This window comes from Rhea pennata, chromosome 1, assembly GCF_028389875.1.
Source record: "Rhea pennata isolate bPtePen1 chromosome 1, bPtePen1.pri, whole genome shotgun sequence".
NCBI classification, from domain to species: Eukaryota; Metazoa; Chordata; class Aves; order Rheiformes; family Rheidae; genus Rhea; species Rhea pennata.
Window position 1 is genome coordinate 66,096,464 of NC_084663.1, and position 18,760 is coordinate 66,115,223.

Genomic DNA, 18,760 nt, shown 5'->3' on the forward strand with positions numbered 1-18,760 from the left:
AAGCTCAATGACTCATGGTTGCGGGGTGTGGGGGGGAAGGCAGTGTATTAGGTGGAAGGATCCCCTTTGTCCCTGGCACCTATTAAAGGAATGCCTGCTTCTTGATGCTGCATTGGTGTTAAGAAGTTTTATTTCTGGTTTTCAGTAACAGTTTCTGGCATTACAGATGGTATTACAGATGAGTTGGAGAACATCTAGGACTGAACAGTGACTGTGCTTATGCAACAGGTGACATTGATAGATCAACGGAGGTACAATCCATTGCAATACTTATGTGAAATGAGGCCTTGCCTGCACTTAGGCAAGTGGCTAAATACTATTATTTAGTCTTGTATCTGAGAATTCTTGTGGTGGCATAATTCTTACAGCTCCATTATGCAAAATAAGTCTCTCTTTAAAAAGCTCTGTCTTACCCTTAGTCCAAATCTTTTAGGTTAAATTAGTTTTAACTGTCTGATGTATTTTCATTTGAGTATGAATGTGCTTAATGTTGCAGAGTTTCTATGCCTGTTCAATTTCTACATTGTATCAGCCTCACTTTCCCCCAGAGTATTATTTTTCCAGGGCCAGACTTCATAGTATTTGTCTTTGCTCAGACACAGCTCTCTATAAAAGGTAGTTGTGTGTATATTATAGGATTTTAAGAAGGCAGAATTTGCTTTGGTATGTAAGTAGGAAAAAAATTCAAAGGATTTGTTTAAATGGAAATCAATACAGCCAACCCGACTGTAGGCACCCTGTATTGGTCTTGTTCTTTATTAATACAAAAACTCTGTTGTATGAGTAGTGTTTTAAAAGCTAAATATGATGGCTGTGTCTTGTTCAGGTTTTTCTCTTTGTCTAGGTTAAATAAATAGACAGACTGTATACATTCTTCTGAAGTCTTAAATTATCATAAGTTTTCTGAAGAAGTACATTCTATTTGTTCACAAGTAATGGAGCTGATCTCATTGCTCACCCCCACTGTGGGGGAGAGATCTCATTGCCTGTTTCTCTGGTCTTTGCTCTCTCCTCCTCCTCTCTGCCATATGGTCCTGCCTCCTCTGTGCACTCTCTAGTAGTTAAGAAACCTTTCTGAATCACTTCAACTCACTAATCAAGAAAAACCTTTTCTGTCAGAACTGAGGCCATAAGCAGGTTGCATTTTACTGGACAAAGAAAAAGAATAGGAAATAAACACCTTCCTCGTATCGATGGGCGCTTTGGCCTTGTGTCGCATATCTGACGTTTCCCGATTCTTCCCAGGACCCAGTCTGAGAAAGAAGATTCTTAGCCACTGGAAAAACAAATATAGAGCAAGTCGATACAACTAGTGACACCTGTTCTGAAAAGTGACACCAGATAGATATATTTGGCCTTTCTTGCCTTTCTGAGGAAAGGAGAGTCCTTTGCATTTATCTGGCCTCTTACAGGTTATCATTGCTTCATGGCTGTCTATAGCTGCTTTAAGCTTTTTAGTGCCAGAATATGACCAGTTCTGTAAGACTACTTGTTTGGGTGTATTTTGGCTTATAAACTGGTTTGCTTCAAGATGAGTAGAAGTAAGACTACAGATAAATGACTAATTTATCTGTGATTAATTTTCTACCCAAGACACAAACACTGCACTGGCAGTCCTGGAAACAGAGGGAAACTCATCCAGGTAGAGCAGAAGTGCTTTAAATCATATGAATTAGAAATGCCTGTGTCCTTACCATTATAGTGCACCCACTGTTAAATTAGACAGTGAAGCTCAGGAATAGTAGCTACACAGCTAGAGGGAGCTTGGCTGGATCACATGGCAATGAAATACAGCAGTGTTTAGTAGACTGAAAAACATACTTGGATAATCTTTACAAGCTTAGTGAGGAAGAAAATATTGTAATGTTAAATGTAGTCAGTGACTGCAGGGAGAGAATAAATTAATACGAAAATCTTTTCCAAATAGCCGTTCTCAAAAAAATGACTTTTAATACATTCTATGAATGACAAAATTTTTTTTCTAGGTAACAGACGATGGTGTCATAGCCCTAGTGAGTGGAACATGTTCAAAGAATTTAAAGGTAACTTATCTAAAGTAATAAAAAGAAATACGAAAAGCAAACATTTTTAATTATTGTTTCTAAGGGGTGTTCTTTATCTTTTGGTCATGAATCACTGGGACACTGCTACATGATTTGTAGCAGTGTCCAAGACCAACTTTTTGAGAACTGCAGTTTCTTTTCAAGATGAGTTTTCTTTTACTGAATGTAGCGTGCTCATTTTAGCTCCTTTTCTTTTAGAAAAGTGTATGACATGCAAATGATTGCTTTTTCCATTTATTTATTTTGATTATTTCTTGACTCTATTGAGCTTTTGGGCACATTCTGTAATGTGGAGAATTTTGTGTATTTAATGGGTGGATGCCTGTGGAAGCAGTCTTAGGTCAGGAAGAGCTTCTTGGGTAGCTGCCATAAGACCCCTTTCATGCATAAGGGTTAAAGAAAGGTGCCTGGTAAACAGTGTCCAAGAAGAACTAGAAATTCCAAGGACAGAAAGAAATGCCTCTAATGCCCTGCAGAAGAGAAGAGGCAGACACTAATTATTGGAAAATAGAGCAAAAGAGTACAAGGCAGTCCTTTGGACCTGTGGAGACCTCAGTGGAGGAGACTGCTGCATGGCAAACTTTAAACCTACTGAAAATAGGCTTCGTTATCTTAGTTAAATTTTTATAAAAACTCTGAAATATTTGATGGCCTTAATGAGTTTATGACTTTTCCAAAAGTGGCAGAGAGAAGCAATTATAGGTAAAGAAAGTAAAAGACAATAGGAATTTGTTTGGAAAAGATTTTAAAACAAAGAGTATCCGATTGTTATGATTACTACCAATAAGAGGTACAGAGGGATCATAAATATGATCAACAGTGTGAAAATCCTCAGTTTATCTGATAAAATGATTTACATCTGCTAGAGCTCGAGAGCTCCATTTATTAGTTGTCTTATTTCTATTTAATTTCTGTTTAACTTATGAGGATCATTTTAAAAGTGGCCAAGTGTAGAGTCTGTGCAAATCAATTTATATAAAAAAATCAGACTTTCTTGTCCCTTGCCATACAATGTTAGAATGTTAAAATGTTGGCTTATCTTTCTACTATTCTTCATAACAGGAGATCCACATGGAACGATGTGTGAATCTGACTGATGTTGCTGTGGAAGCAGTCCTTACTTGTTGTCCAAAGATACACATTTTTCTGTTCCATGAATGCCCATTGATAACAAGTGAGTCAAATCATGTCTGACAGCATCTTCTTGCTGCCTGAAAAAGCAAGTTAAATTTTGTAGATACTGCCATACACATAATAAATGATTAGGTAATGTAATCATTATACACTGGGGTTTTTCAAAGCAAGGTGAGAGCTTTGCCTTGAAACCTGACAGCCTTCAGAGAGGTTTCTCTCTCTCTCAAAATGTTGATGGAGATCCAAAATTGATGAGGAGACTTCATGAAGAGATCTAAGCATATTAATCACCTACTATGTTCCAAAAGTATAGAACAGCTTTCATTGAAGAAATAGTGAAATAAACTAGGATTGATCAGCCTGAAAGAAAGCAACTTAAGGTTTGTGATAGAGATCTGAAAAACAATAAGTGGTATAGCAGAAAGGATACTGAACAGTATTTCTTTGTATGAAAGAATGAGGAATATCAAACAAAATAGTGGGAACTGAATTTAGAAAAAGGAAGAACTCTTCACGTAGCAGATAACAAATCTGTGGAACTCATCGTGGAATGATGTCTCCCATGCTAAAACTATAGCAGCCCATAGACTGTGCCAGTACTTGGAAGAGAGATTCTTGGAAGGTTAAACATGTGGAAACTACGTCTAGCTTAGGAAATTTCCCTCAGCTGAAAGTAACTAAAGGATAGAAAGGATCTGGGGAAGGTGTCTTGCATGCTCTGTTCTTAGACCTTTGAGGGCACCTACTCATAATCCGTGTTAGTCTTGGTAATTCACTAGCCACAGGGAAGTCCATTCTCAATCAATCCTCAGTCTTTTCAAAGAAGGAAGGGCCAAAGAAGACAGGAGAAAAAAGAATAGATGAGTTTTCTCCAAAACTAAGAAAAAAAAAAAGAGGAGGGTGAAGGTCAAAGTGATGTCAAGGCCTGTGGCCACTAACTTGAGTGCAAGCAGTGGTCAGAAGTGCCATGCTGACTATTCATTTACCAAGCAGAAAATAACCAATCAGAGCGAACAGTAGTTTATAGTATAGTGGTTTGATGTGGTAATGGGAGTAGGAATAGTTAGGAGGAAGCAGATGTTTCTGTTGTCAGATCACTATTTTAGCACACTGTCGCATTGCTCAACATTGTCAAATGCAGTGTTACCACAAGGTTGTCTTCATGTGTATCCCAAATAATGTTGATACCAGTGGTTAACATATAACCTTACGTTTCCCTTGCAATGAAACATCAAACTTATGCCTGACAGGTAAGCAAAAGTGAAGCCCACAAGACTCTTGAAGAAAAAAATCTATCACGACTACATAAATCTGAACTAGAACAGACAAAACTGACCACCCAGATCTCATTTCTCCTAGTGAAGAAGATCGCACCTAGCCAGTGATGTGTGTCAGCTCAGTTAATTCTGTGTGTGGGCATATTAAGCATCAGCTGTAAGATCAGCCAGTCAAGACAGAGAAAGGTTTCGATGACTGTGGCGTTGAGATGGCTGCAGAGATGGCCATTTTTGAGGCACTCTTTAGCTGAAGTCCACAGGCTGAGTCAGGATCTGCTCAAGCTTGACCAGCTGTTCTGCAGCTGTGCATAGTTCCTGGAGGGATCCCACAGAGCAAGTGCCAAAACTGGATGTCCACAGGGTGTACCCTGTTAAATGCTGTCTCCTTTTTGAGGGCAGGAAGTGAAATGACTGACTGCCCCCTGGTAGAGGTCTCTGGCCAGATAAAAAGTTGTCAAAGGTTCTGAGGCCCAGAAGCTTTTACAGAGAGACTGGGACAAATGCTGGTGTTGTGGTCAGGGCATGGTTTTCCCTCAGTGTTTCTCTGTACCCCAGTTTTCCTGCCATTTCTTTGCTATAATACTGGGGTTTAAGGAGGGAGATCTGGGGAGAGAGTTTTTTTAGAAGAGTTCCAGCTCATCAAGCAGCACTGCAGGAGAGGTCAGATTGGGGGTAGGTGTAGAAAGGAGCAGAGAAGAGACTTAAGAGAGGGGAGTGCATGTTGTGTGAGGGAACCTGTGCAAAAGGAAGCAGAAGAAGAGTGGAAAAGCACCTGTGTGCCTCTTTTTTTTTTTTTTTTTTTTTTTTTTCTCTTCCCTCTCTCCTTCCCCCGCCCCTTCTGCTTTTCTAAGGAGAAGTGGAAGGAGGATAAAGGAGCAATGGGAGTTGGGAGAAGATAACGTCCGCTCTCTCCGAACAGCTCTTGGTGAGGCTGCAGTAAGCTATTGCACAGTCTGGGGCAGGAGGAGTAGGCAAGGTTCTGCTGCACCTAAAGACATTGGATGTAGCCGTAGCCGCAGAGCCCTGGAGAGGGGAGAGTTTGGAGCTGGAGGGTTAGGAGAGCCTAACTGCTCTATCTGCTGGCTCCCGTTGGAGGCAGGATACCGAAGAGGATGGACTCTGGTTGTTTTTATGCACCATATAAAAGTGGAATTGTATGTTGAAAGGATTTACAACAAGTGAACCTATACTACTGCTCCAAACTCTGTATTTTTTTACTAACATAAAGTGTTGTTGCAGTATGATTAACAGAGATTGATTGCAGATCCATAAGCAGATCAGCTTTCTCTGATTATTCTGACTTTCTCTTTTATTCTCAGTTTTCCAATACATGCTATACTTCCCTGTTTTTGCTTGTTCGGCAACTGACTTTATAGAGATTAATACATTCATTTTATGAAACTAGATTTTTTTGACCTTTACATCAAAGTGAACTACAAGAAAGTCCAAAGAAATTGCAGAAAAAACAGACTATTAGTACTATATACTGTTGTGCATGCTCAAGACAGCTGAATTAAAACTGCTTTGGCAACCATAACTTTGTATTTCCTGAGACTTGCGTGATTAAAATGGCTGTTTTTTTAAATTTGCATTAATTCAATGGTCATGTGTTTATTGGAACCGATACCAAGAGAAGCTGCTTAACCAGGTATGACTGAGCAAACTTGATTTATGGTGCAGTCATAATCAATGTTGATCCAATTTGCCTCTTCTCTGAGAAAGATGGAGCGGGAAAATTTCTTTCAGGGAAATGAACTTAAACTTACCCTTTGATTTAGAAAAATACCCTTATGCAAGAAAGTGTCTAAGGTTAGGGGTTTTTGTTTGGTTTGTTTGTTTTCTTAAAGCCAGATGTGGCTTACATTTTTTTGTTACTTAGGATGCTTTTATTTCCTTTTATAAGATTAAGTTTCTGTTTTGAAAATAAGACCATGAGATTATTTTCACAACATTTTAGCTGTGAGTGTGGGAATATCACTGTTTTTCTTTGTGGGTGCATCACCTGGACAACGTGATTCCAATAAGCACTAATTTGAAGATGTTTAACCATCAGACAGTGCTGATCTCTGATCTTTTCATACTCTAATAAAGCAGATGACCTACAAAAAATTGATGTTATTAGTAGTCCAAAGAAGTTAGTATTCTAGATTTTAATACAATCTTTTTGCCCATCTTTCTGTATCATTCTCTTTCCCATTCCCATCCTTATGTTCTGTGACTTTTTTTTCAACTTCAAATTTCTCATCTTTGTCATTAAGGCTATTAATAGTGCCATACCCCTTCTGTCTTCTCATTTCTTTGCTTTCCTTACTCTTTTCTACATCTCGTCAGATTATCAGTTGTAGTAGCCTTATCTTCAGGTTTAGATTTTTTTTTGTGACCATCCCAATGCTTTCTTCAAATGCCATCCTATATACTAGTGTTGTCTAGTTAATTCATGTTTCCTCTTTAAACCTCTGAAAGATGTTCTTCTATGATTCCTACTAAATGTAGGCTAGCTAGGAATGAGCAACCTGAACAGAACTTAATCATAGTTGAATATATTTGTGAAATTCTAAAAGGAAGAAGAGACATTACCCTCCCTTTTTTTTTTATGTGTTGGGTTAAGTGATGGTACTTCACAATTATGACTGAAGAAATAACTGAATGGTTTGGAATTATTTCAGCTGTACCTAAAGTATGACCATCTCATGGAAAGCTAAGCATAAATACAAATTGAATTATTTTATTGTTTACCTAATTTCTGTATACCACCTATATATATCTGTATGCATATGTATGTATGTATTATGAATGATTAACAAGAAATTTCTTGTTTCTTTTGCAGATCGCTCCCGAGATGTTTTAGAGCAGCTAGTTGTATCGAACAAAATCAAGCAAGTGATGTGGACTATTTACTGATTACTTTTGTCTGTGTGTATATGAGTGTAAGGTTTACAGATGAGAGCTGTTTCAGAAAACAGCCACCTCTGGAAAATAGCTGTCCTGCTGGTGACTTCTGTACTAGCAGATGGCTTCGCTCCTTGTTCCCGCCAGAGGTCTCTGTTGCCATTCCAGGCCTCACCCTGTGAGTTAGGGCTTCATAGTGTCTTATACATAGAACCTGGTCGGTCTTTGCAACACTGATCAAATTGCATTAAGAAGAAAGTTGAATTATAATCCATATTACTGTATCATCTCTCAGCTTCCTTGAAGGATCAAATTAGGCTACTACTTAACATCTTATTCTTAACCGCTTATACAAACATACTTTAGGTAAGTTCCTGTCCTGAGTTTATAATTTGAGAGGGTAGTTGCAATTAAAAATACTAAGCTCAAACATAGAATTAAGACTTACGCAGAAACATCTGTAAAGTTGGGGCTTAAATCTGAAAAATCAGATAAAACTAATAAATGGAGGTAGAATTAATGGCAATGCAAGTATATTTTAAGAAGTAACAAGTAGTCTCCTTTCATGATGTATTTTGCTAGGTCTGGAGGTTATTGATGCTGCAGGTTTCTTTTTTATTTACCATCAAATACTTACTGGAGTTTTACAGTTGCAAAAGTACAGTCTTCGAACATAAAAACAAAATTGTCTGTAAATTATTGTAGTCTCATTTATAGAATTTCAGAATAGCAGTCATGATATTACCAATAACAGAATTCTGTATGTTGGCAAATACTCACTTGCTTTGGCTTTTGCCTATATTCCTATGTGACAATTTTTAACAGGAATAAAATGCTGCTCCTTGTAAGCATAGCTGAGAGTGAAACAGGACCAGACACAGGCTCTGAGCACATGAATCTCAGGACAGTAGAGTTCAGCAGGGTATGTGTTCTGCTGTGTGCAGTTCATTACATCTACAGAGGCCTACAGAAGTTGAAAATATTTCTATTTATGTATTGTTCAAGTGTAGTCATATTTAAAAGCAAAGTTCAGTTCTTGAAGTGTAAATGAGTTTATTACTTGATGTAGCAGGGATCTCATCACAATTTTAAGTTATACTTAGTGTGTCTGTTGAAGCAGGAGACATATAGTGAGTCTTATGATTTCTACATTAAGCTTAAAGATTAAGCTAGTCATTTTAGTGTTGCACAGGTTGAGGGGTAGCATACTATGATATACTCCGTATCTGGAACTAGCAGGACTTGGGGCAGTCTTATATGGATCTGGAGGCACTTAGAAACCTGTGAGTTTAGGCAACCAGTAGGAATATGTTTACTTTACATCCCACACTGTCACAGGTCACACTTTAGGTGTCATAGAAATAAAAACTTTCTAATTTATTTAAAGTTCATGCCAAACTGCATAGAAAATAGTAATATATATATTATTATGTTACTATATGTATGTTGCATCCAGTAATATTAAATGATATTACAATGTCTGACGACAGTCTCTGTTCTTCTATTGGTTTTATGAGTTAGGGAAGAACAAATTCTGTTTACTAAAAGTGCTAATATGTAATCATTTTTAAACTAGGTGTCTAAATTCCTAACTCTGAGTCTATGCAGTATTATGGCTCAGTGCAGAGAGGACTGTGTTCCCAAAACATAATGCATCCCAAGATATAATTGCATCTATGCAAACCAGTCCTGCAGACAAAAGTTTAGTTTTGCTATATTAGTGTACATATCAACTAGCTCCTGAAGGCTGTAACTGCAGCAAGTCACTGGACCAGATAAAGACCTAGGAACCTAAATGTATACTTAGTTCTAACCATCCAGGTTTGAAAATTTTTTTTAATCCCCTTTTTTTTTGTTGTGGGTATTTTTTTCCCCCTACTGTTCCTGTAGTTCAGTAGATAGCAGCACTGACATGTTCAGTAATCTGGTCAAACAAACACCTAAAGCTAGCTGTCCTTGCTGCAGGAAGTGTCCTGTAAAAGAGTAAGACTTTTAAGATAACTGAGGTTGGATGGGGCCTCAAGAAGTCTCTAGTGTAACTTCCTACTCAAAGTAGGGTCAGCTCTGAGCTCACACCACATTCATCATAGCTTTATCCAGTTGGATCTTGGAAAAAAATGAAGAGGACACAGCCATGAACAATTTCTGCAACCTGTTCCACTGCTTGACTGTTCTTACAGTGAAAACTCTTTCTTATGTCTAGTCTGAACTAGTTCTGTTTCAGTTTATGGCCTTCCTCTCATGTTTTCCTACCATGCACTGCTGGGGAGAGCTTGGCTGCATCTTTTTTCCAGCCTCCTTGTAGGTATGGGCAGGCTACTGCTCTGTCCCCCTGAAACCTCCTCTCCTAGAGGCTGACCAAGCCCAGCTCCTTTAGCCTCTTGTTGTAGGGCATATAGCCATAATATAGAGCAGTAATGTAGTCAGATTGCCATTTTAAGTGCTATATCCAGAAAGAAAAATACAAATGGAGATAAAGCAGCTGAAGAGAGCAGACCACTAGAGTTTCTAACAGCAAAGGAACCTTGTTACTGGAATCTAGGTTTGTTATGGTGATGGCAAATGCAGTTTACATTCTTTCCTTAAAAATGCATGCAGATGTGTGTGTTCTCTTATCAGCCCTTCCTAAGTATGTAACTTTGTGGTGTATCTTCACCTTGTGCTTAAAAGCCTATACAACACAGAGATGAATGATAATGTTGTATTCTTAGGTTTGGAAGTTTAATATACCACTTTGAATCCTTCACTGCCAGAGATTGTCTGCTCTCTCATGGGTCTGGTACTAGCATAATTCCACTGAATATTTTTTTGATTCATGTTAAATCAGAGTAATATTCAACAAATATTTATGAGCACTGTTAAAAGTGGGAGAAGAATATCACACATACTTTTATTACTTCATATTCTATATTGTATTTGGATATTGTTACCTTTGTAAATAGCTGGGTGAGAATATTCATGTATTGTTTTGAAGATTAAATTGTGTCTCTGACTCATTCGGGTAGTTTTAAAAGCTTGTTACATTATATATTTGTGGCCATGTACATCAGCATGAGTTCATAATCCTCCCACATTATAAATACCATGGTTTTCTGAGTGATTGACACAAACTTTTTCATGTATTTAAGCTTCTACTCTATCACCTAGTATTTGGATAGTTGTTGATGAAGTGTTTTTCATCCTTCAGTTATTAGTTCTTCATCTCTGCTTGTTCAATAGTTTACTGCAAAGGTGCTAATTATTGGAAGACTGCTCTGAAAACTTTGATTTCTTGATTGAGTTGATGCATACACAGACACTTACCTGCGGATCAAGTTTTTTAATGCTGTAGATGTTTCTTCGCAGTTGGTTAGGATCATTCGGGAGAGCGTTGTTCAGTATCTCCTCAGGAGGAGAAGAGAAAAATAATTGTATCTGACTTTTCTCTTATTCCCTGTTCAGAAGCTTCAAGAAAGGAAAGATTTCTTCATCCTGCACCAGGTCCCTGTTAGGATGGGTTGCCATTTTTCCCTGCAAAGTTAGGCAGTCTAGATCATTTGAATGCCCTCTCTAAATGCTAGATTTACCCTACAGCTATTACTATTTAGTCATTCCAGTTGTTAGTAACTTTTATTTTGACCAGAGTCAAGAAGCATGTTTTATAATTATGCGTGGCTCCTAAATGATCACTCTAGGGCTTAAAGGAAGAGTTGACTTTATTTTAAAGGGGAAGGAGGAGACCCAAATTAGTTATGCTTAGAAGGGAGATCCAGGTAAAGAAAGAGCAAGGCACTTTGAGCACAATATGAGCTAATGATCTAGCAGAGAGTTTTATGGAGGACAGCAATAATTTTCTTTGTGAACAAGTCTTGAGAAGGGAGTGCAACTATCTTTCAACCACCATCCTCTTCTCTCCTCCCAGCTGTATAATGGAAGTCTGAAACATTTCACAATACCATCAAAGAGTGAGATTAATACATTAACATACGTGAAAGATGACAAGCATGTAAACTCATGAGCATAATTTATCTTTGGATTAGCACTTCAGTGTGGATCCATTCAAATAAAGTTTGCCTGTAGTGTTAACCTCAAATTGAGCCAAAGCCTTGACAAGTATAACTATACAGAAGAACAGTAATCTACTGTGCATCAACATATCTGTGCCATGTTAAAGTCCTATTTTCATTTTATACACTTTATTAAAAAAAAAAAAAAAAAAAAGCCAACCAAGTGAGGCCAACGACATTATAAAGTTAGCTTTAACAGCTTTCTAAGCTATTTGAGGTCGGTAACTCCAGACAATACTTGATGTTAATCCACTGTTTTCTTGTCTAGTAGACTCAGGAAGTGAATATTCTACAACTTTGTGCAACTGACTGTGAATTCTGTGTCTTAAAAACTCGTGCCTGCCAGGGTCACCAATCAACACTTCAGTTTGCCGTATCCTGATGCATTCTCTCAGCCAGTGATGAAGACCATCAGCAAGTTGTTCATCATAAAACATATCCCCTAGAACAATGAGGTCCCAGTTGCCCACCTCTGAATTAATGATGTTCTTAATGGTGATGGGGAAGGGATTCAGATGGTTCAGTTCACAATTTAAGATCATTGCCATTCCTGCAACTGAAAAAAAAAGTTTTAGAATTCTCTCTTTCAGCCCCAATGCAAATTTCAAATACTTTGAATAACTTTCAATTTCATCTCTTATTTTTTTTATCCTATATAGTGGCTTCCACGGCTTTCATTATGCATCAAAATAATAGCATAAAATGGTGGAATTTTATCTTCAACACACCACTACATGGAGAAGAGCTATCCCATATTGGAAACCAATGGCACTCCTGGATCAAAATGGAATACTAACAGCCCTATCTGTGGGTACATTTCCTCCCTAATCAATGAGTAATTAAATTATAAATAAACTGAATGTAGAAGTCATTTAAGAGAAAATAAAATCGGGGAAAAAAATAGCAAAATCTAGGCCCTAACACAGAACCTGCAGCTCATACGCTACACTCAAGTCCTAGCGAGAAAGCAAGTTACCACTTACTGTTGGAGCTTTCTTCCAAACTAGCTGTGATGATGCATAAGAAATATTTGATAAACACTTTGCTGTTTATTCATTCTAAAGAGCTGTTCACATGGAAATCACCTTGTGTAAGGAAGCCTGGTACAACCCAGCTTCTAATGTTGGCAAAATCCATTAATGTTTTTAGCATTCTAAATTAGCATATTTGGAGACCAAATTTATCCCAAATGGGTCAAAGAAAAGTTAATGCTAAATGTGCTTTAAAAATTAACAGAGCTTTGCAGAGAGTTTAAAAAAAAAGGCTTACTAGGGTCAATGTCGTTAGCAAGGACTTGGGATGCACCACTCATCACAGCAGCAATTGCTGTTGCTCCACATCCACTTCCAAGATCCAAAACTGATCGCCCTTTAACAACACATGGATTATCTAAAATATACCTGAATTCAAAAGGAAAACTGTTAAAACTATGAACACATTTATGCAGATTTCTCAGCTTTGCATGAGTGTTCATGTCATACATTTACTGAAGCGTGATATGCTACAAGATATTATTATTCCACATATGCTGCTGGCACATAGCTCCTTCTTTGTCTTTGCTTATACAAAAATCAACTATCTTTCTCCCTTTCTCTTGTCCCACAAGAAAAAAAAACAACTGAGTAAATAATGTTTGATTTCAGTCAGCTCACTCCCTGACAGGTGAGCTTATGTAGTAAATGGACACAAACTGCAATGCAAACTAAGATGGACGCAAACTAAGATGCTTGGTATCAAAAACAGGAAATGGAAAACTGTTCATAAGGATTTGTAGAAATTGCAAGAAATCAGCCTGAAGAAACATGAAAATGGATTTGCAGTGAATATTACACCCTCAAAAGACAAGACCTCCCAATACCCTACATTACTGTTTATACAACTATTTGGAAGATCATTTTCTCCTCTTCCTTTTTCTAAGTCAGGCACTTAGGTGTGCAAATACTTCTAGTCTGCTTAATGTTGTTCCTGAGTAGCAATAAGAAAATGAGAATACAGCAACAGTGAGCAGAAAGAATATCTTGACCTGGTCACCGATAGTAGCCAAGAAGACTCAGCAAGCAAAGCCTCTAGGATGGAAATGCACAGGAAGACTTGACACAAGGCAGACAGTAGTTATTATTAAACACTATGGGTCATATTGTCATTACTGAGTGTTCAGAAATTAACCAAGAGCCTAGAAATTCAGTCCTTTGTAAAGGTGCAAAGCCTTAGGTGACATAAATTATTGTTAATTGCCATTATGTCTATTAAACTAGAAACATGAAAAGATTTTGCATTTGTGTCATCTCCTAGCATGGAAGATGATGGCTGACTGTTGGCACAGTCATAGGCTGCTGGTGTTCTAATGTAGAGAACTGTAACAGAAATGTTAAAATTAGTGTAAATGGCAAATGAATGTGAATGTCCAGGCACAGAAGCACAAGAAGGAACAGCAGAAGTAGACCTAGTAAGAATGTCAGGTGTTGCTGGCACCTAGATGGCACATCTATACGCAGCTTCCCAGGAAACTTCTTCCCAGCACATTGAGAAGGAAAAAAGATACCCTAGCCCCAGACTAAAAAAATGGTAAGACATTAAGAAATAATGGAAGGGAAGCAAAGACCACCACTGAAGCTATAAAATACCCAGATTAGGAAACCAGGAGACATGATGAGGATTTCACAGACCATGCCTCTCATTCCCTGTGTCATCACAAACATTCTTGATCAGACTGTGTGTTCGGACACATAGAGCTTTGTGCTTATGAGCACGTGGATCTGAAGTGAGTGAGTGAGAATGGTTTAGTTTTACTAAAAATTTCCTTCTTCTTCTCCTCCTCTAAGGTTTGGCATTGGGCTTTACTACGTTGTTACTCCAATGTTGCAGCACTGTTTGCTACTCTTAAGATGTACAGAGATACCCTCTGACTCTGAGGGCACCTAGGAAGGGCATTTGTGCAGAGGCTTAGCAGCTCAGCTGACTGGCAACATTCCTCCTGTGGGTTTTGGTCCCTTAAGGACAGCCCACAGTTTGCAAACAGGCTGGAGGACAGGGATGGGACCTCCATGGAAAGTGCCTTCCTTCCTCTTCCCATGGAAAGGGACTGTACTTGTATTTGCAATGACTTTCCTGGAATACTCTGTTTAGAGCATGATTTAACCTAATACTGTTAAGTAAGTGCCCTGTTTCCAGCTGAATGGTTCCCAAGCTACCTCTAATGATTATGGCAACTGAGAACAGCTGGAACCTGCTGTCTACCCAGGGACAGAGAGAGTACATTATGCTGATGCTAGAGACTGGTGTCAGACATGCTGGGTTAACAAGGTGTCTTAGGTTACTCTGTAAGGAATAGTCTGAAAAGGTAATAGTTCTGATGATACAGAAATGCCAATTGTGAAATAAGCATAGCTACAAAAGCAGCATGTTTTCACGCTCCTTTTATTTTCAATTTATTTTTACTTTTCTAGGTTATGTGAGTAATTTCTGACATTCCCATCTCCTCAAAACAAGTGTATAAACAGTAGTCAATCAATTAGTGTTGCTACCCAACTACCTGGGCATATGAATCCTAATAATAAAATGTATAGATTACCTTACCTAATTTAATTACATGATATTTAAGAGCACTCTAATTCATCTAAATGGCAGGCTAATCAACTCACAATTTGGAACTGTAAGACTCTTTCCTGGTTGAAAAAAACTTTCCTGTTTCTGCTCTCTTGTAGAACAGTAGTTCAGATCTTTACCTTTCATCTGTACAGGGATGACTAACAGTTTGTTCTTTTCTGTAACAAGTAGGAGCTTTTTCTGCTATTTGAAGTGAGAAGTCTGACTTTACAGGATAAAGGAATTCCAACTAGTTCTTGGGAAGCAGGAATATCAAAAACATTTTGATAGTAAGTGACCAGAATCAAAATGCAGATTCTTGTGTGATGAGAAGACAAGGAGGATTCTTTAGATACTCATTTACTGATTCAGGCTAACCAGCACTACAAAGTGCATCAGCATAAACCTACTTTTCTCAGCAGAACCAGACACACGTCCATACACCTGTTTGTCTCCTACACACACACACACAAAAAAAAGAAGAAAAGAAGAAAAAGGAAAAAACATAGTGTTATCACAAAATAGAAATTTTGGATTGACAATGAATGATATAATTAAACACCTTGCTAGGTTTTGATGGCAACTGCTTGGCTCTCCCACAGATCCAAATTCAACCCTGTTGTCAACACATGCAGCTCCACTGAAGACAACGGGTTTCAGCTAATTTAAAAGCCCGAAGTTACTCTACATATAGCAGATGCTGAAACTTCACTGCCAAACAGCAGAGACTGCTGCTCTACTGCATAAGATCTGACATGCTTGCCAGTAGTGGCCTGAACTTATCAACTTTGGTGGTCTGTGTGCTGCATACCTGGACAGGGCTTGACCTCCTGGCCAGTAAATTGCCCAGAATGGGTCCCCATAAGGCCACAGATCAAGCTTTTCATGCCAGAACCTGCAGCGAGGGGTGAGGAGGCGCAGTTGTATCTCTGGTGTGAGGTTCCCGCTGCTAGTGACCTCTGTGTTCTCCTCCAGAAACGCTCTCATCTCGGGGTCCACAGACTTGCCAGCACTCCAGTGGCAGCAGCGTTTCCAACCCAGAGAAGGGCTTCCCTTCCTGCTCCTCCAAGCTTTGGCAAAGGTGTTCTGCCTGCCCAAGAAGAGGAGCCGCTTCCAGCCATGGAAGGCCATGTCTCTGCCAAGGATAACTGTTCCTGAGAACAGCTTGGAGCACAGATTATCTGATGCAGGTGATGAGGGAGAAAGCTTGAAACAAACTCACAGGATGCTGTTTTTCACAGTAATAGGTGACAACTCCTGAAATTGAACAAGATTATATAAGTGACATTTCAGTGACTTCAAGGCTACGCACCACCAGGACTTTAGGAAGAGGAGGTTGACATGCTGTTATACAATCTTGAAAGAGTGTTTTGTCCCTGCACTAGAGAGCCTTTGAACACATCCAGTGAGAAACAACCATCTAGGGGAAGAACTGACGGGGGTAAAAATTAAACATGCAGCCTTTCAGCATTTCCCTCCCTCTGCCTTACAGAGGTGCACAGAGCAGGCAATTCGCATATAAGGTTTTCCAATCAAATCCTTAGCTTTTACAGTAGGGCTCTGGTATTACAGGGGCTATGGACATAGCAAAGGTTGTCAGAAGGCTTTTGGGGGGGGAATACTTACATGTTTTATAATAGTGATGATAAAGCATCTTCTTATATTGAACTTAGCAAACAATGAAAGGATTTCCTCAAACAACTCTTCTTCAAATTTGTCAGGGTGCCTGCTCAAAAATGACAAAACCTAGTCTCAATCAGGATACTCTCAGATAGTTTCTCAAGTTCCCAGAGGTAAGCATGGCCCAAGTTGTCTAAAGCAGCAGCAGCAAGTGAATCCAATACATTCCAAAAAAGTGAAATCTTTAGAAGCTGAGGTATTAAGACTGGATGAGTTCAGACTCAAAGGCCTTGTGATGCCAGTCAAAGCCAGTTTTAAAGTCGCAAGTAGTGAAGAAAAGCAGAATGGAAAGCTGACATGCCAGAGTTTAGACTCACTCACGATATAAAAAAATGGCAGTCACCACACTCAGGGGAGAGATGAATGAAGAGCAAGATTTACTGTGCTCTTCTCATCCACCATGTCATGAAGTCTCTGGGTCTTTCTTACGCTCTGAAACCGAGAGCATCTTTACCGCATATTTTTCCTCTTGCTCTCCAATTTCTTTTCAGTAACTTGGACTTAGTTGTTTCAGGGCACAGCTTTTGAACCTCACTCAGAGCTAATGACTAGGGAAGCAACTAAAATCTGTGCTTTAAATAGTACTCTGGCATAAGTTTTCCAGGTTTTGGGACATTCAACAAGACAGAAGGAAGGACCTCTGTTTCCACAACAGCAAGACTACAAGAAAAATCAGGCATGAGACAGAAACTGTATTCTGTCTTTGCTGTTGTTTCCTCTATTCTGCAAAGAGAATTTCAAGAAAATACAGAATGATGCATAAAACAACTTCAGCCCTTTCCAGCCAATTTTGTCACAATGCAAGAGTTGTGACCAGTTTCACAATCTTCAACAATATAGACTGTTCTTACAAAAACTACACAGATAAAAGGATGACAGCAAAAAAATTATTAAAATAAAGCCTTCCTTCACGCTTCTTGATATGATTTGATTTTTTGTTTTCTTTGTATCATTATTAAATTTAATGTGATTTTAGTGGCATTTTTTGTTGTATGCTGGCTTCTGCTTCCTGTGCTGATTTTAATCTGATCGCTTACTAGAATGGGTAGTTGTGAACTAAACCCCCGTGATGCTTTGATACTTAGGCTGACAGTCAAGCTAAATCTTTGCAAACTTCTTGCACTTACTTTACTGTTAGATTAAATCACTGACTAAAAGCTCTGTGTTCCTATTAAAACTATGTGACTGAACGCTTTGCATTTTGCCACATCTGAGAAGCCCATACAGCAGTCACTAGAACTGATAAACACAATTAACGAACAGCTGCCTTCCTGAAGGCAGAAGTAGGTAATCCCCATCTGCCTAAGGAAAATGTGAAGTTAACTGACATCAGTCAGGGGTATAAATCTTCTCAGCTAATGGCATATGCTTTTTTTTCCTCCCCAGCCACCCCCCAAATTGCTGCAAGTAGCTAAGCAGGGCTAAGTTTTTGGTAGTATATATTTTGTATTCCCTGTCACAATAATCTTCATAGCCTTCATCTGCAGAATTGACAAGCTGGTTGATTAATGGACTGATGCATTGGGTTTCTGCCTTTGAATTCATCTTCTGCAGGGAACATGCCAGCCTGGAGCTCTGTTCTCAAAATGCCGAACTGAATTTAACCATTTAGCGCAGAAAGGTGCCAGAATCCGTATCGTTATGTTTGACATCCTTGGCCTTCCCATTTTATTGGGACTGAAATCAAGGCGCAAGCAGAACATTTTCCTCAGAGGACACCCTCTCCCCACAAAAAATAATAATAAAAATTAAATAAAAACGATAATAAAGCTTTGGAAAGAGCAGCAGGGACCTTGCTTCCTTCCAGCCCGGGGTGACGGCGCACGCAGCGGGGCCCGAGGCTGCCCGCTGAAGGGAGGGCGCAAATCCGACCTGGCGCCGCACTTTCGGGTCCGTAAGTAACCTACCCGCCCCCGGGGGGGGAACGAACCACGGGAAAATTTACCCTTTTCATTCAAAAACTCCCAGCTGCTTCCCTCCTAGAAAGGCTGGCGTCGGCCACGGCGAGCGTTAACGGCCGGCCGCGCCGCCATGGCCGCGCCGCACCACCCCTGGCGCAGCCGGCGCCGGCGCCCGGGCTGCTCCG

General features: G+C 39.2%; 2 protein-coding genes across 2 annotated transcripts in view; one reads left to right on the forward strand and one right to left on the reverse strand.

Moving 5' to 3' along the window:
• Positions 1-10,359, forward strand: part of AMN1 (antagonist of mitotic exit network 1 homolog) — a 28,079-nt gene extending 17,720 nt beyond the window's left edge. Inside the window, exons 5-7 of the mRNA XM_062590258.1 lie at positions 1,986-2,042; positions 3,126-3,237; positions 7,302-10,359. Coding sequence (XP_062446242.1) covers positions 1,986-2,042; positions 3,126-3,237; positions 7,302-7,375 — 243 coding nt within the window. The 3' untranslated portion in view covers positions 7,376-10,359. The remainder of the gene's footprint in view (positions 1-1,985; positions 2,043-3,125; positions 3,238-7,301) is intronic.
• A 681-nt stretch (positions 10,360-11,040) lies between these two features.
• On the reverse strand, positions 11,041-18,669 carry ETFBKMT (electron transfer flavoprotein subunit beta lysine methyltransferase). Its single transcript, XM_062590248.1, is given in 6 exon segments — positions 11,041-11,624; positions 11,627-11,965; positions 12,679-12,809; positions 15,806-16,251; positions 16,621-16,720; positions 18,620-18,669. Coding segments are annotated over 4 exon segments (813 nt in total). The 5' UTR covers positions 16,126-16,251; positions 16,621-16,720; positions 18,620-18,669; the 3' UTR covers positions 11,041-11,601.
• Between the last annotated feature and the right edge of the window lie 91 nt (positions 18,670-18,760).